This window comes from Phyllobates terribilis, unplaced genomic scaffold, assembly GCF_046119375.1.
Source record: "Phyllobates terribilis strain yellow unplaced genomic scaffold, ASM4611937v1 Scaffold_7__3_contigs__length_470593459, whole genome shotgun sequence".
NCBI lineage: Eukaryota > Metazoa > Chordata > Amphibia > Anura > Dendrobatidae > Phyllobates > Phyllobates terribilis.
The window spans coordinates 238,318,156-238,333,941 of record NW_027362767.1 but is presented as its reverse complement, the minus strand read 5'-3'; the positions used below and the strand labels follow the sequence as shown (position 1 = coordinate 238,333,941).

Genomic DNA, 15,786 nt, shown 5'->3' with positions numbered 1-15,786 from the left:
ACTAACAGGTCTGTGAGAGACAGAATTCTTGCTGGTTGGTCGGTGATCAAATACTCATTTCATGTAATAAAATGCAATTTAATTATGTAAAAATCAGACAATGTGATTTTCTGGTTATTTTTAGATTCTGTCTCTCACAGGTGAAGTGTACCTACCATAAAAATTACAGACGTCTCCATACTTTGAGGGTAGGAATACATATGTAAACATTTACTAGCAGTGAAACAACCTATATATATATATATATATATATATATATATATATATATATATATACACACACACACACACACACATATACACTACACATCATAACGGAATAAATTCACCAATTACACTTATTTTTAAGGCATCAAAATTGACGATCAACAATAAATGAGATTTCATGTTGATCTTATTTTTCTGGTCAGAAGTAACTAACTGCTCCGTAATTAGCAAATGATGATAACTGGCAAATGTGCCTTTAATTGGGTGATTGGAGCTTCGTGACCAGGGCAGCGCGAGCTGTAAACAGGTCCTGGCTGAGAGATCCAGGTTGTATGAAAGTACAGGAACCACATAAATGAAAACACAAACTCCTGTATAAGAAAACAGTAAATTTACTGGAAAGTACGTGACATAGTTGTGTTAAATCCTCTGTTAAAAAAATCATGAAGAAAGCCGTCTGCGCCTTCCCCTTCTGTCTCATCCACTCTCACAGTCGCTGCACGCACCCATTCCTGATGTAGGCCGTGCGTCTTCCACCAGAGCAGCCATACACCACTCCCTCTGAATCACGCCTTATATATGAAGCCTCTGGGACCTCACCCTACATCCGGGGTCAGGGCGAGGGACTAATTTTTGGTGATGCGATGTAAAAAACCACCGCGATTTATCAAATCCACCCCTCCCCCTCAAAACTGTTCAAATATTAAAATAAATTATTTCAGGGCAGATTATATCCCACCCTGTATAATGTCACTGAGACGGAAGTAGTGATAAGTGATCGGATCCGGTCCGCTCTGCCCAATGGAGAATCCGTTGCTACTGATTGTGTAGGACATGAGGGAGAACGGCTCGGATTCAGACCAACGTGAATGTGTTGAAATGCAGAACCATTTCAGTCCTAACCTCCCCCCACCTGAAAGAAACATGTATAATGACTTTATATGACCCTGAGGCAAGTTCTTGCTACCTGTCCATGCACGTCCGGTCAGGTGAAGAATATCTGGAACACGCGGTTGTGTTGCAGGTTTTTTTTTAGCCCTAATGTTCACCTCCTGCTGCTGCTCATGCAACGATATGACAGAGACATGCGGAAAAACGTACAATGATATTTGCAGCTTTCCGGTGCATTTGGTAGTCATCATTTCTTTTTCATGCAACGTAATAAACCTGTTAACAGTCCGCACCTCTCCGCTGTCAGTCTGCTACGTTCATCCGAATGCACTGGGAGAGGATGGAAACAGGATGGCAGCAATGTCTGGATAACGGGACATTACTGTCAGTAGCCAATGGCCAATAAGTCAGAAACAAACAAACAAAAAAAATACGGTTCTGCGTAGGTTGGGTCTTCTCACCGTTCCTTTATTCAAGTTCTAGTGTACGAGGGGGCACGCAGCCCTCCAACTCCACGGCTTCAGGCCAGCCTTCATACTTGTTACTGCTTTTACTATTCTTTATTAGCTAGGAAATAAGGAGACAGCTATTAGTACAGCACAGAGAGGTACGGATACACACGACTGTCCTGCACTTACATGAGTCATCTCCTGGGGGCCGCATCCAGCCTGCAATGTTATTCTGGTGACTGACATGCTTGCTCCTATCTGGAGGGGCGCACGAGTATTTTCCATATTAACAAGGAGAGGAGGGAGCACAGGATGGGGATGGGCAAGAACAAATGATGCACATTGTGATCGCTACCATATATTGGTACAATGGGGGTCTGTGGACCTAATAAAGAATAGACGGGGTGGCACTGTCTGGGTGCCGCTACCTTCAATGCAGTTTTATGAGAGTAGTGAAACACATTTACTAACAGAGAGTCACGTACATGCACACTCTGTACCCTCATCAGGTGCAAACAGATCAGGGACCCCCATTCAAATATTTATGGCACATACTTTCAACATGCATGAATGTCTGAGATGGCAAGAGCCAAAAAGCATCTGTCCACGGAACATTTTCCCCAGAAGCAAAACTTGTGTTTTCATTGGCTGTAATCCATAATCATCCACATTAACAGAAATAAACACTTGAAATAGATCACTCTGTGTGTAATGACTCTATATAATATAGGAGTTTCACTTTTTGCTTTGAAGAACTGAAATAAATTAACTTTTAGATGATATTCTAATTTTTGTAAGAAACACGTGTGTGTGTGTCTAGTATAACATACACATATTTTTTTTTTCCCTCCTTCTTCTTCTTTTATATTCAGGTTATAAAGTATAAAAAAAAAAAACAGAAAAACAGAGAACTATACCTGCTCAAATGGAGATTTATCCTGAACCCCTTTTGCTCCCACAAAGACCCAGCTGTCTCTGAACGCTACCTCCTTGGCTGAAGAGCTGCCCAGTTCGATGAACATCTTCCTGGCATCCTCATTCATTCTTGAAGGCGAGACAGAAGCAAGGAACAGGTCACATTACAGAAAAAAATTAGCTTTGGAAAAATAAGAAAAACTTTTTCAAAGTTTTTTTTGTTTAACTTACTTTGTGGCTGGATCGTCATAAGAAGCCAAAATCATCAGGGTTCCTTCATGGATGGGACGCAGGAAATTCAGAAGCTCAGACACATCTTAAAATAAAAGACAAAACAACAACAAAGATGGTGACTAAGCGGGGTGTATATAGCACATTTTCCACATTATAAGTTTTGCTGGGTGACAGTGACAAGTTGTAGTTTTGAGCGACATTATCCATTTCACCATATAATGTACTGAAAAAAAATTAAATATTCAAAAGGAGTGAAATAAAAAGGCAATTCTGAAAATATTTTGACGGCATTAATTGAGGTAAAAATAACTAATCACTATAATCTAAAACTATATTGTGGTACATAGGATGTGTTGATTATTTTGGATAGCATTATTTGGGGGCGGTAGAGGGAGGGGGGCAAAGTGACAAAAAAAAAAAAAAACAAGAACCATTTTGACGTTTAATTTTTCTATATACAGTACAGACCAAAAGTTTGGACACACCTTCTCATTTAAAGAAATTTCTGTATTTTCATGACTATGAAAATTGTACATTCACACTGAAGACATCAAAGCTATGAATTAACACATGTGGAATTATATACTTAACAAAAAAGTGTGAAACAACTGAAAATATGTCTTATATTCTAGGTTCTTCAAAGTAGCCACCTTTTGCTTTGATGACTGCTTTGCACACTCTTGGCATTCTCTTGATGAGCTTCAAGAGGTAGTCACCGGAAATGGTCTTCCAACAATCTTGAAGGAGTTCCCAGAGATGCTTAGCACTTGTTGGCCCTTTTGCCTTCACTCTGCGGTCCAGCTCACCCCAAACCATCTCGATTGGGTTCAGGTCTGGTGACTGTGGGGTCAGGTCATCTGGCGTAGCCCCCCATCACTCTCCTTCTTGGTCAAATAGCCCTTACACAGCCTGGAGGTGTGTTTGGGGTCATTGTCCTGTTGAAAAATAAATGATGGTCCAACTAAACGCAAACCGGATGGAATAGCATGCCGCTGCAAGATGCTGTGGTAGCCATGCTGGTTCAGTATGCCTTCAATTTTGAATAAATCCCCAACAGTATCACCAGCAAAGCACCCCCACACCATCACACCTCCTCCTCCATGCTTCACGGTGGGACCAGGCATGTAGAGTCCATCCGTTCACCTTTTCTGCGTCGCACAAAGACACGGTGGTTGGAACCAAAGATCTCAAATTTGGACTCATCAGACCAAAGCACAGATTTCCACTGGTCTAATGTCCATTCCTTGTGTTCTTTAGCCCAAACAAGTCTCTTCTGCTTGTTGCCTGTCCTTAGCAGTGGTTTCCTAGCAGCTATTTTACCATGAAGGCCTGCTGCACAAAGTCTCCTCTTAACAGTTGTTGTAGAGATGTGTCTGCTGCTAGAACGCTGTGTGGCAATGACCTGGTCTCTAATCTGAGCTCCTGTTAACCTGCGATTTCTGAGGCTGGTGACTCAGATAAACTTATCCTCAGAAGCAGAGGTGACTCTTGGTCTTCCTTTCCTGGGGCGGTCCTCATGTGAGCCAGTTTCTTTGTAGCGCTTGATGGTTTTAGCAACTGCACTTGGGGACACTTTCAAAGTTTGCCCAATTTTTCAGACTGACTGACCTTCATTTCTTAAAGTAATGATGGCCACTCGTTTTTCTTTACTTAGAATTTATATTATGGCTAGAAAAAAGCAGCTAACAGTCTATTCAGTAGGGCTATCAGCTGTGTATCCACCAGACTTCTGCACAACACAACTGATGGTCCCAACCCCATTTATAAGGCAAGAAATCCCACTTATTAAACCTGACAGGGCACACCTGTGAAGTGAAAACCATTTCCGGTGACTACCTCTTGAAGCTCATCAAGAGAATGCCAAGAGTGTGCAAAGCAGTCATCAAAGCAAAAGGTGGCTACTTTGAAGAACCTAGAATATAAGACATACTTTCAGTTGTTTCACACTTTTTTGTTAAGTATATAATTCCACATGTGTTAATTCATAGTTTTGATGCCTTCAGTGTGAATGTACAATTTTCATAGTCCTGAAAATACAGAAAAATATTTAAATGAGGTGTGTCCAAACTTTTGGTCTATATATATATATATATATATATATATATATATATATATATATATATATATATATATATATATATATATATATATATATATATATATATATATATATATATATATATATATATTTTTCTCTATTTTTATTTGGTGAAAAAGGAGGAGATTTAAACAGTTCTGTCCTTTTTATACATTTTAAACCAGTACCCTGTGACAGCTAAATCAATACAGTGCCATTCAGTAATATTGTAGGGTATTATGAAAAATGACATCTCCAATGAAGTCCAACCATGAGACGGGCTTCAGAGGAAGCCTACCATGGTGTCCACAGGGAACCGCAGCTGTCATGGCATGTGATTGGGGATGGGTCAGAGGTAATGGCCGCCATATGTTGGTCGCCTTTTAAATGCCGCTGTCACAGCAGGATTTAGGTTAAAGTGATGTGATCGGGGCTAGCTCCGACCGCATCTGTTACTGGTGAGTACCAGCCCCTGTGCCCACTCCATATAGTGATGGCACACAGCTGCTGTACATTTTCAGCAGCCACCGCTGAAGGGTTAAATGGGTTCTTCCATCTCAGTAGGTTCTGCCATATTACTTGGAAAGGACACTATGGACCCAACCTCTGAGACCAGTATCCTGTGAATGATGGGGTCCCAGGAAAGATGTCACTACCAGCCTTATAATGGGGTTCATTAGGCCCCACCATGAGACACTAGAAGAAACTCTTTATCCCATTAAATATCATAGAATTAAAAGAAAAAAAGCTCCAAAGCAGATGTCAGCACAGCCCTGCTACAGCACATAGGAACTTACCGCCATCCCACATGTCAAATGTCTTGGCCGCTATCAGGTCTCCATTTACTCCTGGAATTTAGAATAAAGATTTACATATAGACCATGGAGGGGTAAAAGTCAGAAATGTAAGCACCTCCCAAATATCACCTATGTACCTTCAGATCTGCAGAACTACAAAGCCACGTACCGTACTAAACATGCATACACCACATAATTGTTCCCTATACACAGAATTCCTAAGACTCTCATGCGGTTAGATCAGAGCGATATATGATGGACGTTTCGTGCCACTGACCGTTAACTAGTGCAATGTTCAGCCCCCGACCAACGTTGTTCTGGACGCTGCTCATCAACCTGCGACAGAAAACAAGACCGTAACCACCAAAAGAAAAACATGCAACTATTTTTATTCCTTTATCTATTGGCTCATAAACCAATGGCAGGTCACTGATTAATGATTGCCAAGCGTGCACCCATCGATCAGGAGGGGGTGCGATGTGACCAGGGGAGGGAGTGCTAATGGGATGCCTGGACAGTAGGGGACTGTAGAAAGACCCCCCATCGCTGCCATCTTAGTCCTTCTGTTAAGCCCAGCCCATTGCTGTGATTTATAGGAGAACATCATTTTCTCTATATACCAAAATATGATAGTATTGCAGGGCACAGAGCAAACAACCGTAGGTTCAAGTCCCATGGGAAGGCTAAAAATAGGAAAAAAATAAAATCATTTTTTAAATACATTAAAAATTCTAAAAATCACCCCTATTTTCTCAGTTGAAAATAGAATAAAAAAAAACAAAACAAAAACACATGTACGTTATTGCTGCGTCCAGAAAAAGTCTGATCTAGCAAATAGAAAAATTAATCAAACTGTGTGGTAAAAGCCATAAAGAGATAATTGAAAAGCCAGTTTTGCCATTTTTTTTCCAGTTGCATCCCCTCTTTATGAAAAAAAAAAAAAAAATGCAATAAAAAGCAATCAAAATGTCGTACGTACCCCAGAGCACCATCAATAAAAATAACAGCTCATCACACAGAAAAAAACTGCTCATTACAGGGGTGTACAAGAAATACAGCTAGCAGATAGACTTTCCCTGTTGCATCTGCCATGTGCATTGCGGGCTGCTCTATGCTTTCTAGTGAGAGGTCACCTACCAGCGGAGCGGACACTGGATTACTGCACATTTTGTAGGACATTACCCAGAGTCTTGTGGAGCTTTTTGGACTCACATTTTATCTTCAAAGCAGATTTTGGGCCCAATGACATTGGCGGCTCCGCTCACCACTCGGAAGGCGAAGTGCTTATCGGGGCAGGGCTGCGGTAATCCACACTTATATTTCCTGGGCCGTGGGTCTGCGAGGAAAGAGACAGGAGGTGACAGACGGCCAGAGAAGAGGCAGCGACGTGACATGAAAGTAAATGATATGGCGAACAAGGAAAGTGTGCAATCAGCCTTAAGGGTCATTTACGAAAGGGTCACCCAAAAGTGTTATCACTAGTGGAAGTGGTCAAGCAGGGGGTGAAAATAATCCTACCCATTATCTCAAGGACCATACAACTAGTTCGGGGCACAGAGGTAGCCCCAGCAACGAAAAGCTTCTTCCATCCACAAAACATAACATTTCCTATTAGGAGGCGTTTGACTGCCTTAGCTGTATAAATTCATAAGCATTGAGCGCCCCCTAGTGGTGGGTGCTCAATTTCCAGCTAGTGACACTAGTGAATGGAGTAGAGCGGGTACGCCTCCCCCAGTGACCGCCTGAACTCTGCCGCCTCTCCAGTAGTAATGGAGGAGTAGAGCGGGTACGCCTCCCCCAGTGACCGCCTGAACTCTGCCGCCTCTCCAGTAGTAATGGAGGAGTAGAGCGGGTACGCCTCCCCCAGTGACCGCCTGAACTCTGCCGCCTCTCCAGTAGTAATGGAGGAGTAGAGCGGGTACGCCTCCCCCAGTGACCGCCTGAACTCTGCCGCCTCTCCAGTAGTAATGGAGGAGTAGAGCGGGTACGCCTCCCCCAGTGACCGCCTGAACTCTGCCGCCTCTCCAGTAGTAATTTGTCTGTGTTTCGTAAATGAGCCTTAGGTCTGCCCACTTCACCGGTGGAGAAGGTCTATTCTTCATCCATGCAGACACTATTACGATGTGTGCCAGCTGTGCCCACGTGATTTGTAATGGGCGCATTCGGGAGCTTAGATTAGTCACTAATCTCATGATTTGGCACAAACCACAAGCACATGGCAGATCCTGGGATCGGCACCTCCGTGCACCGTGTAGCAGAGACGTGCCGATATTGGAGATGCTGTACTGATGGCGCCATGCACACAGACGACAGCGCCACATGGGAGATGATTGGTTTCATGATTAGGTGGGTTCGATTGGTTAGTGGGAATCATTAGTCGCGGTGCCCAGTTAGCAGAGGTTAGTACGTGTGCCCAGGCTGTATGGAGACACTGGCACGTATACTCACCAGCCGTACTCATCACATCCGGACCTGCAGATAATGAGCACAATTAAGGCAACATGGAAAAAAAGATAAATACGGTCGGGGGGGAATACATGGAGTGTGGCATTCGTCGGTGTTACGCAGGGGGTGTACGAGGCCGCACTCACCTCCCATGATCTGCTGTAATCGGGGGAAGCCGTTCTGTGTCCCCAGGATAATTCCAGCTAATATCCATGTCAGGCCCACGGTGAGGAGTACCACGATAATACGTACAGGACCTGCCGTCACATAAAGGGTCAGCACATCCAATCATCCCAGATGAGAGCAATGACATTTCTTTAATGGTTTTCAAAAAATGAAGGGGGCTGCAGTGCTGATTTAGTGCTATGGCCATTTCACAGTCTTGCACAGCAACGCTCCTGACCGTTTGCTGTGCAGGGAAACTGCAGCAGACCTCTGGGCAAGGCGACGAGGCTGGCGGCAGACAGCCAGAGCCCTGGGCAAGGCGACGAGGCTGGCGGCAGACAGCCAGAGCCCTGGGCAAGGCGACGAGGCTGGCGGCAGACAGCCAGAGCCCTGGGCAAGGCGACGAGGCTGGCGGCAAATCTCTGGTTAGCAAATGGCCGTGGTGCTGCGGTGCAAGGATAAACTGCCGATTCAGTGACTGGGCCCAGCCATTATTTGAATTCCTGCCTCCACCAATTAAAAGTTGGTGATGGTATATCCTAGCCATACACCATCCCTTTAAGAGTCAGAGATCTTACCTGCTAACCGCATAATTCAGTGAAGAAGCACGAGTCCTGCCCTAGTGCACGGGGCTTTCCTCCTCTCCTGGCCGTACCTAAAAAAATAAAAAAAATACAGAAATGATATTAAATAAATAGGTGCACAGTGTGAAACCAATAGAAAATCAAGACATGGACATATTTTCAAATACACTGTGGATGCGACTTTCTAACCTAATGGTCTGGTGGGATGAAAAGAATCAAGGGGATAACAAGGCTGAAACATCTATTCCATCCTCCCCCAAATAAAAAAAAAAATAAATAAAAAAAAAAAAGAAGAAGACATGGATGTATCAAGTCTTGAGGAAATGATTTGGTAACTCCACATTCTCCCACTAGGTGGCAGTGCTACTGATGTTTAGGGACCCTCGTGGTCTGCTGAGCAGTGGCATTAGGGAGACTCTAATGTGCAGTGTACTATGTCCTGCTGGCCATACAGAAAGCCGTCTCTCCCAACTCCCCCATACACCAGCGTTCAGCCCAGCGTTTATGTTCCCAACTGGGAGAGAGAGAAAACGCTGCCAGACTGGTCTAGTATTGGCTTCACTCCCCTGAAAACAAAAGCATTGGGTGCTAAAATCCCAAGTACCAGATCCTCATCTCCCCCGACATCTGTCAGGAAGAGTCACAAGAGCCCCCCCATACACATCAGAACGGCCTGGCTCGCCGAAATCAGCTTGTATGGGGGCAGCCGTGAGTGTTGCAATGACCCTTTATATAAAGTCCCGTACAAAAAAAAATAAATAAATACTCCCCCCCACCTTCTAAAAAAAAATAAAAAAATTATATAAAATGACCCAGGAGGTCCCTTCCAACTCTACCATTCTATGATTCTATTGAGATGATCTAGTGAATCCTGCTTTGAGCAGGGGGTTGGACCAGATGACCCAGGAGGTCCCTTCCAACTCTACCATTCTATGAGATAGATAGATAGATAGATAGATAGATAGATAGATAGATAGATAGATAGATAGATAGATAGATAGATAGATAGATAGATAGATAGATAGATAGATAGATAGATAGATAGATAGATAGATTTTATAACCAGGGATGTGTCCCTCTGTCTGAAGCCTCTATAGACTGCGCATGCGCAACGCACAGTCTGGCTCCAGACAGACGAACGCATGGAGCAGTTACAGGCAAGAGGAGTGTATGGTGCCGGAGATCACGGTATGCGTAGACACTGAACGTATACCGCAATCTCCGGCGCCATACTTACCTGACCAGGAGGAGCGTTGCTTCGGCGCCTCATCGGCGCATGCACATGGCGCTATCCGGCGCCATTTTACTGACACATTTTCAGTGTGTCTTCAGCAAAACGGCGCAGTATGGGCATGCATGTACTCCGGTGCCGCACTCCTCCCCCGGCCTCTGGCAGAACAGGACGCAGCAGCGCTGGAGCACAGGGAAGAAAGGCGAGTATGTGTTTATTTTTTTGTATGTGTGCAGCGTGAAAGGGATTAGGGGTGCCATACATACCAGGATTGGGGATGAGGGGGCCACACATACCAGGATTGGGGGTGGAGGGTGCCACGCAAACCAGGATAGGATGGTGGGGACAGCACATACCAGCATGAGAGACCATATACCAATAAAAATGCTCGCCACCCGGGCGTAGAACGGGTTCAATAGCTAGAGTGTGTGTGAGTGTGCGTACACACACATTTAATGTATATATATATATATATTTTTTATTTTTTTCTTTTTTACAGACTACAAATTAAATTTACACCCAAAATAGATACATTTCAGAACCCTTAAAATAGAAAAACAAACGGTGCACCCAAAATAAGCTGAGCTATTTACCTTTCCTCTCCCAAGACAGGGCGAAGGACAAAAGTGCCGACCGGTTACCAGGGTTTGGATGCAGCCCCTCTTTCACTTAATTTCCACAGAAGTCTGGGTATCTATGTTTATAATGTGCTGTACGATCCACAGTCTACAAATCTCCAGGTCTGGTGACCTCCATGTGAGAGATATCAGCAGATCTGCCTGTGCCCTGCACCCATACGCCCTAAACCATTGGTCTCCAACCTGTGGGTCCCCAGCTGTTGCAAAACTACAACTCCCAGCATGTCCTGACGGCCGAGCACTAGACCCCTTCTCATGCCCGTAACACTGACGTGCTCATGGCCGCCTTCTTCCTGGGATTGGGTCACATTATCCTGGCTGGCTCCAGTGCCTTCAGGTATATGCAGTCTGGCCCGGTTTCAGACATGGTTTCTGTTACTCCCATTCACTAGAGTATCCCCCCTACGCATCAGGCCAATGGGCTGATATAATACACACAAGTGGCCTCTACAATGCTGGGAGTTGTAGTCTAAGTTGTAGTCATAACGTAGTTCTTTTACTGAATAGAGATGTTCCCTTTACAACGCGGCCTCCTAGAACAGCAGAGACGGGCCTGTGTCCTACACCTGCAGGGATTGGCTGATACAGTCACAGAGGAGCCATCAGGGAGCGATTGTGACCCACGTGTAGGGTTAATGACTGTGTGACGCATTGCCATAGGAAGTCATGGTATATTATGGAATTGCATTACAAGCAGTTTTCTAACAAAGCTTTCACTACAGTCGCTCCCATTAGAACAAGAGGCTTATAAGCCATAGTGCTCACTGCTGGCGCTGCCGTCCGGGTGCGCCTCACATTGAGCAGATCACACCGTGCTTATAACAGTGCAGAGGATGGATTATTTATTCCCATTACGTCATCTCACAGATTAGAGCAGACTGTACTGTACGGAGCTGGGCACACGGACACCGCTGGGGTGGCACGTGCCCGGGCAGATGGCGTGCTCACTGAATGCGGTGTTTGGTAAGGAAAGGTCACAGTGACCTACGGTGACGTGATATACACGGCTAAAGGACAAGGCCGGTGTTTTCAGATTAGATATGGGCCCCTTATATCAGAGTAACCAGCAGTTGGGGGGATAAGGTGGTCTACAGAGACTGTATGAGAATTGAGGGGTACTGTGCCTACTGGGGAAGGGGCTCCAAGCTCTGTCCTAGATGTGCGGCCAGAGGAACATGTCCATCTCAGTATGTGATACAGCTGAAGTGCGCCATCACTTAAAGGGGCTCTCTGGTATAAAACAAGATATGACCTATAGTCAGGATAGGGGATAACTTATTGATTGGAGCAGCCAGCGCACACGCCCCAGCGCAGACAGCATTTATTTCCTATGTTGGTGCGGAGTGCTGCACTTAACTTTTTTCCGGCAGCCCCTAGAGAATGAATGAGCCGATGCTTGGGCATCCAACCTGCTGCTCCAGTTTGCAATGGCGATAAAAGTTTCCCGTTCTGCTGATCGGTTAAGGTCCCAGAAGTCGGACCCCCATCGATCAGTAAGTTCTCAAGTATCCTATGGACAAGTTAAAACGTCTTAAAAAAAAAAAAATAGGGAACACACATTTCCAGAAGAGTTGTAAAACAGTGAAATGATGTGTACTCGCCCGCTCTGACCCCGTGGGTTTAGCACTGGCCACTTTCGTGACAAGGAGCAATGGAGTCCTCTTTTTTGGTTTCTTGTCGCTAAGGCTTGATTGGCTGCAGTGGTCACATGGCGAATATAGGACATCACCATTGCAGCCAAGATAAGGAGACCAGCAGGGAGGGCGAGGGACACAAAATGCTCCTGTTTGTAACAACCCAACAGTCCCTCCAGGGACCCCGCTCTGTATTCAGATGGACGCACTCCTGCCACTTACTGTCCCCTGGGTAGGGCTCAATAGACCTCAGCTCAGCCGACAAGACAAAAGAACAAGATTTTGTTCTGACAGATCGATACAAGTGACTGAACTGCAAATATAGGATAGAACAGCGCAGTAGACCTGGAAGTGATGGATTAGTCAGAGGCCTCTGACTCTACATCGGGAGCAGACAAAAAATACAAAACTGGAGAAGGATTACGGGGCCACCATGCCATGTTGGGGGTCGTCTTGCTGTTCCTCTCCTCTTCCTAACTGGACAGATCAATATCCCTGAAGAATAAGGGACGCGGGTTTATACTGAGGCTGTGGTCCCAGTGTGTCTCAGCCACTTCCTTACCTCACAGAAATGTCCACAGCATCATTAATGGCAACCAGCTCATTCTCTGGTGATGGCCATGTGGCTTCTGCATTACCAATAGGCAGAACATGAGGGATCCGCTCCTAATGATGCGTGAGGCCGCTGCGACACTTCTCCATCCACACCGCAGATTATCGGAACGGATTATCTCACAGTGGAAACCGGCTGCCCATCCCCCCCTTCCTGACGAGAAAAAACACTTAATTGTTGGGTGATGTCTGTGCACATAGACTATTAGACATCGTGCAGAGTATCCACACCTAGAGGAAACTGCTTCTACACTGTAGGCCATCCCAGCCTAAAACCCGTGGAGAGCATTTTCTCCGCAAAAACATTTATTTTAGGCCTTAAAAAAATAATTTTTCCAATTGGGTTTCACTAAAAGTTTGGCACCCTTCGGCTTTTACAGTCTCTGTTTCATTCAGATTACATTCAGCTTTGATGTGATCTGTGGTCATAAATCAGCTGAGAGGAGCTCGGAAAAAGACAGATAAAAGAAGAGTAAATTATTCCCCATCAGAATGAGCTCACTGATGGATTCTCAGTTTACTCATACTGCAGCCAGCAATAGAGAGGCTACAGAAGGCAAATGGTGTAAACTTTTTAATAGAACCCAATAGCAAAAGTGTTTTTTTTTTTTTTTTTTTTTATTTAATCCAAATATATGCATTTAAGTAAAATAAAAAAAATAATAATTTGTCTGCAAAAATGGCAACTCCTTTAAGTGTTCCCTTAATTTATTGTGTGCAGTATACATATCAAAGGCCAGACCTGTGATGAGTATAGGGTACTACAAAGGAGTGTAAGTGGGTAATTGACATTTATTTTTCACCTTTTTTTTAATAGGTCAATACAAAAATATCTAAACAAGAACACCCCATTACCATCAGGTTTATGGTCTGTATGGGAATAGCTGGAAAAAGCTCCTGATGCTTCAACAGAATGCTCTGATGGACCCCCAATATATATAGCAGTCCCCTATGATCAGTGAAGAAGGGGAGGGGGGAACTGGACCTGACATTCTGGGGATCAGTGCGGCCCCACAAATCACACCCTTCTGTGGACAGGTGGGAAGAGTCCATTTTAAAGAGATAGCTCCACCCATTTGGCAGACGTTGGGTCCACAGCCAATCAAGAGTTGCCCCCATTCCTAATACGACTGCTCTGCTTTAGACCTGCCATTGCCCCCTCATCAGCCGCCATCATCCATCAGGACATTTCTAGAACAACATAGACCTCTCCTTCCTCCTTACTTCTCCCTTTTTCTTTGTCAGTCTGGTTAATAGTGACCAGTATTAGATTACTCAGTTCAGCTCCGGTTGCTAGGCAGCACACCCATAGCGACCGGTCTCAGATTACTCAGATCAACCCAAACCTACCTTCCGACTAAACCAAGTAACCCCGCCATCACCGGCCCCTCTTAAGCACCTTTTAGAGCCCCCTTCCGCTGTAACTACAGTATCAGGCTGCAGATACACCAGCAGTTTATTTGCATGCAGGTATATGGTTGCTATGGTAACAGGCTGCACCACAAACTCTTCCTGAAAAATTCCCTAAACTTTACTCAAAAGTTTTCCCATCCACATACACAGCCCCAGGCAAGTGTCTGCCCGTCTGTGCAGTACTTGGCATGCTGGGACTTGTAGTACCACGGCGGTTTCCGGCCCCTCGGGACGGCACTACCGCAGCAGCTCCACACACGGCGTCCGTGCCGGGCACTCACCTGCGCCCGCTATTGTCGCGCTATATCACGATATATCCCAGCAGCAGCTCTCACTGCTAACATATCCGGAAGTGTCAGCAGCCCGGGAGGAGGCGTGTACGAGCGTACGCAGAATATGATTGGTGGAGAAGACCAAGCATCGTCATTGATTGGCCGGTCACTTAACCAATGGGAAAGCGCGTCCTTCCCCCACCCACTACGGGAACCGCGAGGAGTCAACATGAGATTTTTTTCCCTGCGGCCATATTGCTACACCCAAAAACGCGGAAGTTTTTTATTCTACGTTCTTTGATGGAGGTGAAGTGAGGACAATTCCAGTGTCGTGTTATTCCCTCAGTGTAAAGTGATAGACGCATCCTCCACGTCATATGGAGACTGGTCTATATTCAGACTTCATGAACTGAGCTCAGAAATGTACAGGACTGTCCTGCAGTGAACACTCCCACACACAGTATGATGCCCCGCAGTGCCCCCTCCCACGCACAGTATGATGCCCCAAGGCACCCACTCCTACACACAGTAAGATGCCCCGAGGCGCCCACTCCCACGCACAGTATTATGCCCCAAGGATCCCACTCCCACGCACAGTATGATGCCCCGCAGTGCCCACTCCCACGCACAGTATGATGCCCCGCAGTGCCCACTCCCACGCACAGTATGATGCCCCGCAGTGCCCACTCCCACGTACAGTAAGATGCCCCGCAGTGCCCACTCCCACGCACAGTAAGATGCCCCGCAGTGCCCACTCCCACGCACAGTAAGATGCCCCGCAGTGCCCACTCCCACGCACAGTAAGATGCCCCGCAGTGCCCACTCCCACGCACAGTAAGATGCCCCGCAGTGCCCACTCCCACACACAGTAAGATGCCCCGCAGTGCCCACTCCCACACACAGTAAGATGCCCTGCAGTGCCCACTCCCACACACAGTATGATGCCCTGCAGTGCCCACTCCCACACAAAGTAAGATGCCCCGCAGTGCCCATTCCCACACACAGTAAGATGCCCCGCAGTGCCCACTCCCACACACAGTATGATGCCCTGAGGCGCCCACTCCCACACACTGTATAATGCCCCGCAGTGCCCACTCCCACACACAGTAAGATGCCCCTCAGTGCCCCCTCCCACGCACAGTATGATGCCCAGAGGCGCCCACTCCCACGCACAGTATGATGCCCCGAGGCGCCCACTCCCACGCACAGTAACATTCCCAGA

General features: G+C 45.9%; 1 protein-coding gene across 2 annotated transcripts; it reads right to left on the bottom strand.

The window, feature by feature from the left end:
- Positions 1-583: 583 nt before the first annotated feature.
- LOC141154269 (protein FAM3A-like) lies at positions 584-14,715 on the bottom strand. 2 transcript variants are annotated; one of them, XM_073639915.1, is made up of 11 exons: positions 14,574-14,704; positions 12,830-13,033; positions 8,759-8,835; positions 8,162-8,272; positions 8,019-8,042; positions 6,783-6,906; positions 5,848-5,906; positions 5,571-5,621; positions 2,694-2,778; positions 2,465-2,591; positions 584-1,665 (listed from the first exon to the last, which is right to left on the bottom strand). In XM_073639915.1, the coding sequence occupies exons 3-11, from the start codon at positions 8,769-8,771 to the stop codon at positions 1,567-1,569; spliced, it is 693 nt and encodes a 230-aa protein (XP_073496016.1). In that variant the 5' UTR covers positions 8,772-8,835; positions 12,830-13,033; positions 14,574-14,704; the 3' UTR covers positions 584-1,566. The 2 variants fall into 2 exon arrangements, with proteins under 2 accessions (XP_073496016.1, XP_073496015.1); XM_073639914.1 differs by lacking the exon at positions 12,830-13,033 and having other exon boundaries at positions 14,574-14,715.
- Positions 14,716-15,786: the final 1,071 nt, after the last annotated feature.

Coding starts and splice junctions, on each gene's coding strand:
- LOC141154269 (XM_073639914.1), bottom strand. Junction 2,779..5,570: donor ATTTGACATGTGGGATGGCG/GTAAGTTCCTAT, acceptor TTTTATTTTAAG/ATGTGTCTGAGCTTCTGAAT. Junction 2,592..2,693: donor TATGACGATCCAGCCACAAA/GTAAGTTAAACA, acceptor CTCGCCTTCAAG/AATGAATGAGGATGCCAGGA.